The 11,331-nt window shown below is 40.6% G+C and overlaps 1 protein-coding gene across 1 annotated transcript in view; it reads left to right on the forward strand.

Moving 5' to 3' along the window:
* Positions 1-1,743: 1,743 nt before the first annotated feature.
* Positions 1,744-11,331, forward strand: part of LOC103505492 (proteoglycan Cow) — a gene marked incomplete at its 3' end in the record, with an annotated part of 40,285 nt that continues 30,697 nt past the window's right edge. The window contains exons 1-3 of the mRNA XM_026820818.1: positions 1,744-1,861; positions 1,919-2,064; positions 4,234-4,309. Coding sequence (XP_026676619.1) covers positions 1,744-1,861; positions 1,919-2,064; positions 4,234-4,309 — 340 coding nt within the window. The remainder of the gene's footprint in view (positions 1,862-1,918; positions 2,065-4,233; positions 4,310-11,331) is intronic.

Genomic DNA, 11,331 nt, shown 5'->3' on the forward strand with positions numbered 1-11,331 from the left:
TCCAACAAATTTGTCTGAAGGCTCCTTCTTAATCTTGAAACACTTCGCGGCCGTGTGTCCGGGCTGTTCACATTTGTAGCACCGACCTGTGAACTGTTGAGTAGTCTGCTTGTCACTCCGACTTGGATTCTTGGAAGTCGGTTTTGACTCTGCTTTGCGACATTCATTGGTATAGTGACCATTACTTTTACATTTTTTGCAAAAGGGGCTCGAGAATTTTTTCTTCTTGTGTTCAGGTTGAAGACTGGTATCCTCTTGTAGGGAACGGCGTTTAGCGGCAGATATGGATCTGAGTTCACGCACTAGTTCGTCTTTAGATTTAATGTCTTTTGCGTACACCAGATGCTGTATTCTTGGATTGTATTTACCAAGGTAAGCGAGAACGAAGGAGACATAAATTTCGTCCTTAGGTGATTCCTTGAAGCAAGCTTTCAGAGTCCCCAGCATTTCTACTGCAAGAGATACGTAGTCTCCATTATCGCTAGGATGCTTTTTCATTATATCCGCGAAGGTGGAAGCAGAGGTTTCGCTCACTATGTACTCCTCTGTGAAAACGATCTTGAAGTTCTCCCAGGTGTGTATACCAGTAGACTCTCTCGAGAACCAGCTAGCTGCTGGTCCCTTCAAGGCGTTGCTGAGAACCACGATCAGTTCATCGCTGTCACAAGGATTTTTGCTGATACAATGTTCTGCCATGCTTAACCACGACTTTGGATCGGCAGTATTCTTCCCAGGGTGGAAAATGGGGATCGAGATAGGGCGACTCCTTTTTTCGGGAGTATCAGAACAAGTAGGACGAGGCATGGCTTTAAAGAGTTCCTTGATAAATTCTTTCATTTCTTCGCTCAAAGTATTATTCGTGTCTCGCGGATTGAATCCCACTTCTGATGCGGAGGAGTCGGAAGAACCTCCGTTTTCCAAAATATCCTTATTACTGGACTCCATAGTTCACACAAATAAAACACTCAAGTATATACGTACAATAATAAAATAAGATAAAGCAGTTTATTAGTTATTACGATAGAATTACACAATTACACGGATAAAGCACAGTATTACAATTAATGAGAAGTAAGTACAACGAAAGATATTGATAACTATTAGCTAATCGAGAGGTTAGGTATTACGGTATTTTACTTAGGACCTGACATACTCAGAGTCAGAATAATGGTCCTAAGGTTCATTCTGCAAAGAGGTTTTCACTGATATAGGTATCTTTACTCCCCACTCCGGAGTTTTCACTCCTTAGTTCCAGTTATGCAGTTATTTGTTTGCGTATATATTTACTAGAGATACTCTCAACTTTTCCTCTCTATCCTTGGATCTGCCTCCCATCTTATTCAGTTTTGAGTATTCTGCTGTAGCCTCAGGGGATCTCGATACTGTTATTCTATGTACTCGCACTTCGTGCTCGGGAGGGGGGCTTCGCCCCCCTCCACCCCCCGGGGGCTTCGCGTGTTCGCTACGCGCAGCATATTGATGGGGAGAAGATGAAGATTTATAAAGCCGATGTACTGACTTTTTCTGGATAATAAGGTTCTTTAAATAAGGGGAGTACCAGATAGGATAGGAATCTTTCTTAAGATGTATTGATGGAACATAAAGCTGGATGACATCCTGGACAACTAGATAGAATTGACGAACATTATCCTCTACACTGTCCTCAGACAAGAGAGCTCGCCAGTCAGTTTCAAAGAAGGTTCTATTAATGAGATTATAATCACCTTTCCGAAAATTGAAGCCATGATAATCATCATCCACCACCTCATCGGAAACAGGAAAGACACATTGGAACGACAGAGGAGGATGATGAGAGTCAACAGGGAGAATAGGATCACACTGAAGAACCCTACATTCATCGGTATGGAGTGATGAGAAGACTAAATCCAATATCCTACCATTGTGATTGGGAACCAAGTTACGCTGCCGAAGATCAAGAAACAAGACCTGCTCAATAGTGACACTACTCTGGAGGGTGCTACCAGAAGGAAAGAAATCAGCATCAGTGTTCCAAGAAATGTCAGGAAGATTATAGTCACCAAAAAGGAAGAATGCATCGTGTGGGTAAAGAGCACGCACTCGAGCAACCTCTACCCAATAAGCAGAATAGGTATCAACTGAAGAAGCAGGAGGAATGTAGACAAGACCAACAACACATTTGAGTCTACCCAAGGACAAGCGAATGAAGACTTGCTCGATAGTATTAATGTTTGAAGAAATTTGGCTGCAAGGAATAGAATGGGAAACAGCTAATAAAACACCTCCACCTGAACTCTTCCTGCTAGTAGAAACACTCCTGTCGCAACGAAATACTGTGAAGTTTTGAAATCCAAGTTCAGTAACAAAGTGAGAAGTTGTTAGATTGGTCTCTGTAAAGGCAAAGAGATCAAAATCCACCAAGTGAACATTAGTTCTTAACTCTCTTAACTTGCTACGCAATCCACGAACATTCTGATAATAGACGGTCAACTTTCGATCATGTTCGTGACCTATCATAGAACTTGGAAGTGGAGGAGGAGAAGAAGAAGAGGAAGCAGAAGACCCATCATTGACTCGATCTACGTCACTGTTGTGCAAGGCAGACACAACGGAACCACCACAAACAATCAGATTCTCCCTACAGACCCCCCGATCAAGTTTAGATTTAGTAAAATTAGAAGCACTATTAAGAATAGGTATGCTATGGTATACAGAATAGGTAATGGAGTTAGAGTTATTAGGAGGTTCAGGTGAGGAGCGGTTCTCAAAGTTGAATCTAGGGTCAAGAGATGTTTGTTTGTCCAAGTCCCCTCGGACTAGGTGGGAGATTGAGCGGCCCAGGTCACCCACGATCCACTGGGCGAACCTCCCGGGGAATCCCCTATTTCTCCTTCTTCCATTTATTTATTTACACGATTACTACACTAGAAAATGATTAATAGAAAATGATTTACGATATCACTTAACTAGTAGGTAATTTTATTTACTAAAGTCTAATAATTAATGAGGAAACTAATCGGGAAAAGGTACTTAAAGATAATAACGATAATAATAATAATAATAAAAACACCACTTTATTGTCTGTCGATTCGAAAGTTATTCAGAACAAGGACGCACAACTCCCCGAGCGTAAGTATTCTACCAAGTGCTCCCGACCACAATATTAGCAAGACCGTAAGAAAGAGAGGATCGGTGGGAAGGGAAGGACTCTAGGCTCGGAACTACCGCTACCCCTCTGTCCTTCGCCTACACTTTTTCTGGTTACTTAAACTCTATATGGGTGAAATGCTGACGACCGTACTGGTTGCCCTTGTTCCGATGCTTTATCGGTTTTATAATGTACCGCCCTCATATACATATATTGTGCTAGAAACAGCACTTTCGCTATCGTACGGCGCTCATTCGCCATGGCGAATGTGCTGTTATGACAGGTTTAATTGTAGCACTTTCGCCACAGGTAAGTTTATAAATTAACAGCACTTTCGCCAAAAAATGTCAGTGTTTCTCCTTTACCTCGGGCACTCTTTTTATAAGTAGGGGGTTCTTATTTAATATTTTCGAGTTGCGGCCACAGGGGGAGGCCGAGGCCGCAATCTCATATGAAAAAAAAAAAAAAAAAAAAAAAAAAAGTCCCCCAAACAAGTTGCTGCTTCAGATAATGCAAGAGAAACTTCGGTACGTGGTTTTTCGACAAGAACATTACTATGACTAGAATCGGTATTAGATGGTCTGGCTTTGGCTTTACATATTTATAGCTAGCCTGTGAAACCTGAATGTACTCACTTGTAACATTACTCATACGTATTCGAATTATATCCACCTTTATGGTACCTTCTACCTCCCCTATTCCCAACTGTATGTTTCCAATGCCACTCATAAATGATTCAGTAAGAGACCTAAAGCTATGTCCACACTTGTGGACATAGCTTTACAGTAACAAATGGTGGTAAACGTTTTTAACACTTTTTTTTTTCCTTGGGGTGATTGAGGTCTTCGAATCTTATAATTCTTATAAAGTTTGCCCCGGGGGTGAATTGAACCGCTTCCAAGGCACACGAGGTTACCCTCCAAGCTATATTCGTATAAGCTTAAACCAGCTTTTAGGTCTGTTTACCCCAATACCTAAGCCTCAAAATGAGCTTTTTGTGTGCAGAGTGAAGCTAACTAGGCAGGCACTGCCAATTTTAATCGAACTTTTTGTTGCTGTTGGAAAAACGTTTCTAATTGTCCATTTATGTATTTCCTCTGTTCCAGGATGACAACAGAGCAAATAATGTGATCCCAGTGGGTAAACCTGGAGAGAAGAAGAGATGGATTCACGATCCAGACAGTAAGTTCATTCAGAATCTCGTGGTAGAAATGGAGGGCCATGGAGGAATAAAAAGATAAAGGATAAGAAGGAAAAAGGAATAAAGAAGCGTAGGAAAGAAAAGAAGAAAAACACCAACAATCTCTGCAGACAGACAGACAGATAGACACCGAAGCGAATACAATAGCCCGTCCACTATACCTTTTTTTATTACTATCGTAATAACAAAGGAAGGACGGGCTAAAAAGCACGAATGTTGTGGAGGAGGAAGAGAGAAACAACAGAGAAGAAAATAGCAAACAGGAAAAGGAAAAGAAATTAGGAAATAAGATGAACAGAAAACGAGAGAAAAAAGAAAATGGCAAAAGTTGTGTTTTTATCAGAGAAAAGGAAAGAGGGAGGTTGGGAAGGAATAGGAGAGGAGACAAAAATCCTGTTAGCTTATTCTCTAGTGGTGGCAGTAATATTTTGCTGATGTATGTACATGTTGTGGAGGAGGAAGAGAGAAACAACGGAGAAGAAAATAGCAAACAGGAAAAGGAAAAGAAATTAGGAAATAAGATGAACAGAAAACGAGAAAAAAAGAAAAAGGGAGAAAATGGCAAAAGTTGTGTTTTTATCAGAGAAAAGGAAAGAGAGAGGTTGGGAAGGAATAGGAGAGGAGACAAAAATCCTGTTAGCTTATTCTCTAGTGGTGGCAGTAATATTTTGCTGATGTATGTAAATTTTGTACATCAGTATTGGCTTTTAAATTCAAAATAGAAGATTCTACCCCGGTTTTGTTTTGACCTGGAGCGTACTCACCGAGTCAGTACCCTCTTCCCTCTTTGCTGTCGCTTATTGCTTCTTTGTGGGGGGCCTAAAATATGTAGTAGGGGAAGTAAGCTACTCACTCACCGAGTCAGTACCCTCTTCCCTCTTTGCTGTCGCTTATTGCTTCTTTGTGGGGGGCCTAAAATATGTAGTAGGGGAAGTAAGCTAAGAGACCTAATTCTCAGAAATTCACAAAAGTTTAGATTGGATTTTCGATTTCTCATTGCATCATATTTTATCTTTCTTCCATTCTCTCTCCCTTTCTTCTCCCTCCAATTACTCGTTCTCTCGCTCCCTCCCATTCCTAGTTCTCTCTCGCTTCCTCTCATTCTTGCTTCTCTCCCTCTCCCTCCCTTCCATTCCTGGTTCTCTCCCCTGATTGCTGTGTTTCTCCATTCGATTGCTGTTATTCTCCTTCCTGTTATATGACTCTCTGTTGGTTTCTTTCTTGTGTCTCCTTTATTGGTCTCTGTTTTGTTCCTCCCTCCCTTCCTCCCTCTCTTTTCTCAAATACGAAAAGAAATATGACGAGAAAAGTTTTCGTTGTAAGTCCCCCTCCCCCTGTTTTTTTTTTTTTTTTTTTTTTTTTTTTTTTTTTTTTTTTTTGATAGTTTTGTGTCGTCGTAGCAGTGCGAGAAAGGAGTGGCGGGTGATAGGTGGACATTAAAACGTTATGTTGGTGAAACGTAATACTTTCGGACAAAATAGGCCAGCCACTCACTATCAGGTAGCCCTGACGGGCGGGCCTGATCAGCTGTACCTGTCAGGTCTACCTGATAGTGAGTGGCTGGTCTAATCGTGTAACCTCACACTGACACGGACACACCCTTAAAGAAGGATTACACAGACACATAGCATTTTATGACCGGACGCCAAGATCACAGTCAGAATTTAAACTCGGTTTTAACTGTTTGATTAAGCAATCTGGATTTAAACTTTTTAGCCAATCAGATTGCTTAAATCCAAGAGTTAAACTTAAACCAAGTTTAAACTCAAATTGTACTTCTGGCTTTTGATCATAAGTCGGCTTCAGTTGCAGGTTACGGCCCAAATGGTTGGGACGTTCGCCTTGACGTGGCATGTCGTAAATGAAGACCACACCTCTTCCCCACACCTACCATACGCCTCTTATTTATAATGAAATAAAAGTTTTCTCATTTTCGTTGACATCTCGAAAAAATTTTGGAGAGCGAAAATTTGGCTCCGATTACATTTCTTTCTCTTCTTTCGGATAAGGAGAGTAAAGAGATTTTTTGTGGATTTTTTGCTAGTGAGAATATTCTGTAAATACTGGACTGATTCGAATTTTTCCCCGTATGGTTCTATGAGTTTAAAGAATCCTTCAAGAAATGCTAACGTGACATTTCAAAGCCTAGTCCAACGATTGGCATTGGAACCTTGGTCCTAGGTCACTCCTGATACTCAGCCGAGTCAGAGCCATAATGATCGGTGACCTAAGATTCATTCTGCGCAAAGAGGTTTCACCTGAGATCGGTATCCTTTACTCCCCACTCCGGAGTTTTTCACTCCTTACTCCAGTTAATGGTTATTTGTTTCGTAAAGGAGTAAAAAGTACAAAGTTCAGAGTGAGGATAATGAATATTATACGAATTAAGCTTGAGGTACACAATGTCTTAATTTCACGTAATGCACCGAATTAACTACAGATGAGATGTCTGAATTCCACCGGCCACTTCTCCTTTCCAGGTGACCTCTGTCAGCCACTCAAGTGCAAGAAGAAGGAGATCTGTACTCCTCGAGGACGAATTCACAGCAGGGTCTGCGTAGTCCAACAAGGAGCTGCACAAGAAACGGAGACATCGTACGTGCCCAGAGGCAAAGTACCTGGCAGACCAGACAACCGCCAAGAAGAAGTGAATGAAGCAACCTCGACCGTCGAGGTGAATTGACTCCTCCTTGGATGATGACGAAGAAGATGAAGAGCCTTGAGGATGAAGATGATGATGTATTCTATGATACGGAGACTGATGGAGAGGATGAGACGGACACTCTGGATATGCCATTGCGTGAGTATAACTATAGTGTGTCCAGATCAATGTGACAGCAAAAAAATAGGCATTGTTGCCAAAAATGTCACCTGTGCAATGGTAGAGAATCTCTAAAAGGGGAAGCTATATTGCACAGTGCTTCCTCCGAAAGTGAAACAAAGTCAGGTAAGGCGATATCCACCTTACTTGTTCTGGAATCCAACCTCTGAACTTAGAGCTGCCTCTGCATTTTAGAAGAGAGAGTTTATCAAAAATAGACCTTTACCTGAATTGCAACAATGTAAGGATTTCCTGCAATCTGATTGGTTCCTTCATTTTGGGTTGATGACTCATTGCTGTCACATTGATCTGGATGAACTATAGCAGACAGTCATAGCTAGCAGCTATAGTTGTAGAAATAGACATCTTAAATAAACTTTTTGCTAAAATTGGCCATGAACTTTTTTGGACCGGAAAAAACCAGTAGCGCATCTCAGATGGTCATTACTCCTGATACGAACCACGCGTACCGTTGACCGTTGCTTACCAGTTACCTTCAATATTCCGTCGGGAACTGGTGCAATCAACGTGCTTTCCAATGAGTTTCAGTTATCAAGATGAGAGAGAGAAAGAAAAAAAAAAATCTGGTGTGAACATCACACGACTTTCCTTATCCTATTGAATGATGCTTATTTGGGTGATCTTGTTCTTATACCCTAAAATTTTATAATATCTCTAACCGTTCGGTATAGCTAAAAACCGCCAAAAAACGGTCGAAAACCGCCAAAAAGCGGTCAAAATACTGCCAACCGCAGCACCTATCTCAACCAAACGTTTTGAGTTGCATCCTTGTCCCAGTTGTGAACTACATACCAAATTTCAAGTCTCTAGCTCATACCCATACCGTTCCCGAGATATTGTTGAGTTACACCGAAAACCGCCAAAAAGCGGCAAAATACCGCCAAGCGTTGCACCGATCCTAACCGAAAGATTCGTGTCGCATCCTTGTCTTATTTGACAGCTACATACCAAATTTCAAGTCTCTAGCTCTTACCGTTCTCGAGATATTTTGTTTACAGACAGACAGACAGAAGGACAGACATACGGACCAATGGCTGAAACTTTGGAATTGGGCTCTAGGGACCTCAACACGTGTTTTGGCACTGAAAACTGACCATCGAAAATTTGACCCGATTACATTACTTTCCTTCCTATAGGATAAGGAAAGTAAAAAGGACTGAACATAAAGGTCATAAGACCATAGGTTACAAAACGCATGGGTTCTTTACATGTGTCATAGTTTTGCAGATAATATGGCACGCCTTTTGAATACGAAGGGACGAGAGTTAATGGAGAAAGAAATAGGTACGAAGGCAGAGTGAAGAGGGAGGAGAAGAAAAAGGAGAAGAACGAGAGGAGGAAGAAGAAGTGGGAGTAAAAGTACTAAAAGGATAATGTGTACTTTGAGGTTTGGAGCTGGGAAAACAAAGGTAAAGCCTTTGACACGAGAGAAAGTTCTCCGGATGATAAAAGGAAAATGGAATAAAGCAGCAGCTGTAGACCTGAAGTCTGAAATATCCTTGGAAAAGTATTTTAGTGCAGGCAATGGGATGATAAAAGGAAAATGGAATAAAGCAGCAGCTGTAGACCTGAAGTCTGAAATATCCTTGGAAAAGTATTTTAGTGCCCTTTCAGTTCACGAGAGACAGTGATAGGGGTTTTACGTCACTACTTAACTGCTAAGGTTTTGACGGGGGTTTCGGCGACAAGCTACCAGCCTCACATCAGTGCAATTCTCCTAAACAAAAAATGGACGCGGCACACACGGGATCAAGAAGAGACCTCCTTAACATAATAAAATATAATACCCGCCTCACATCAACCTCACCTAGCCTGATTAGGACCAAGAAGAGGCCCTGATGGTCACTTGAGTATGGTCACCCATTCGGATTCCAAGTCATAGGGAATTGGTGTATTCAGCGTGCTATTGATGCTGGCTACAAAAGACAATGAGAGAGCTTTAACAATAGTTTACAAAAGCAAAATAAACAACTTGGCTTAATGCAAATGGTTTTAGAGGTGGATTACAAGATTTACTTGGTAGTTTGGTAGCAATGTTGGTTTATATCCTTCTTAGAAGCATTGTGTCTTAGGAAGGATCCTCTTGTATTTGTATTTACTTGTTATTATCAATATAAAAAAAAAAAAACAATATAAACATAAGCATAACCATAACCTCTTATACTTTTTGTAGCCAAAGTAGTCAAACCCAGGGTGACTATTAGAGAGTCCAACAATAATCCACAGCTCTAACCTAATCCTACAAAACCCTTTGAGAGAAAAGCATAGAACTTTACACTCACACTTGAAATACTTTAACAATTCCAACTCGTTCATTCTGACGGGATTGTACTGTAATGTCCCATCTTTAACCCAGTAAACCTACAGTCTAAACAATAAAACCAGGCTAGTTTTATGGGAAAATAAAAAGCTTATTGCGGACTCTAGTGGCATTTTACATTCACACTTGGAATACTTTAACAATTCCAACTCGTTCATTCTGACGGGATTGTACTGTAATGTCCTGTCTTTAACCCAGTAAACCTACAGTCTAAACAATAAAACCAGGCTAGTTTTATGGGAAAATAAAAAGCTTATTGCGGACTCTAGTGGCAGTAAAAGTCCTACCCCACCGCTACACACCCTTCCTATGACATTCCTATAGTTCTATAGTAGAAGAGCAATAGATATAGATAAAAAAAGTTGCAAGACAATGGCATATTTTAGGAGGGATAAACCCGCACTGTCCTGCTAGCCTGTAAGTCTTAAGACAAATAAATTCCTTTCTAATCCTGCGTTTCCGATTCAAATTCGAAATTACCATCCCGAAACAATAGTTGCAAGACATTGGCATATTTTAGGAGGGATAAACCCGCACTGTACTGCTAGCCTGTAAGTCTTAAGACAAATAAATTCCTTTCTAATCCTGCGTTTCCGATTCAAATTCGAAATTACCATCCCGAAACAATAAATTGAAAGGCTTCCTCTCCTCAGCCTCTAACTGACAATTTTCTTCAAGACATGAAAAACCTTTCTACCTCTCCATCTCAGACATTGTCAAGCATGTCAAATGAGAAAACAGAACGCTACGTCTTGAACAAAATGAACATAATTATTTGTACTCTACTGCTACAGGGTGTCTACCAGACTGGAAAACCGGGAAAACCGGGAAAAGTCAGGGAATTTCATGGAGACTGGAAAAGTCAGGGAAAAGTCATGCTACGTCTTGAACAAAATGAACATAATTATTTGTACTCTACTGCTAGTACAAAGTAAATCATTTATTTTGAACAAAGTTTCCAATTTTCTCCTGGTACACAAAATGAACACAGTGGCCACAAAAGCTGGTAAAGGTAATGAGCCTGTCAAACCCACAGAGGACAAACATCGGGAAATCCTTTGTATGTAAATTGTGGAGAGGGAGGGAATTCTTTGACTGTGGAGAAGGATTACTTTGATCTTTTGAAGTTTCGACGAGGTCATTAGAGACATGGAAGTTCCTCGAGTGATTCCAAGATCCAAGAATTTTCATATGAAATGATGAAAAGTATTTAAAGATTTCCAAAATTTTCGAGTTCTCAAAAGATGAAAAGAAAACGATTGCGGATTTACCGTAATACCATTGGGGCACTGAAGACTGACGAGGTCATTAGAGACATGGAAGTTCCTCGAGTGATTCCAAGAATTCTGTTTTCATATGAAATGATGAAAAGGATTTAAAGATTTCCAAAATTTTCGAGTTCTCAAAAGATGAAAAGAAAACGATTGCGGATTTACCGTAATACCATTGGGGCACTGAAGAAGTTTCCAGACTTTCCAGTATTGTGTAAGAGTTTCTTGTCTGTGATAAGTAGGTTAGGGATTCCTTTTGTCTTTAAGCCTTAGGATTCATGTGTTTCCTTTTTGGGCCGTCAATCATGATGCCAGCTACACCAAGATTGTACGACTGACTGTATGTATTTCCTTGTTCAGCCTAAGATAAGGATAAAGAAAAGTACCTTTGCAAAGCGGACTGAAGAGGTGTAGTAAAAAGAGGTCCCTGCGGGGCTCTCAAAAGCCTGATGGGCCCACATAATTAATCAGCAAACTTCCTTTCTGTGTTGAATATATTATTTGTCAAATTTCATGGAAATCGGACCAACCAACAGTTCGAGAGGGACGGGACGCCGGACGTTTTGACTG

This window comes from Diaphorina citri, unplaced genomic scaffold, assembly GCF_000475195.1.
Source record: "Diaphorina citri unplaced genomic scaffold, Diaci psyllid genome assembly version 1.1 scaffold178, whole genome shotgun sequence".
Lineage (NCBI taxonomy): Eukaryota > Metazoa > Arthropoda > Insecta > Hemiptera > Psyllidae > Diaphorina > Diaphorina citri.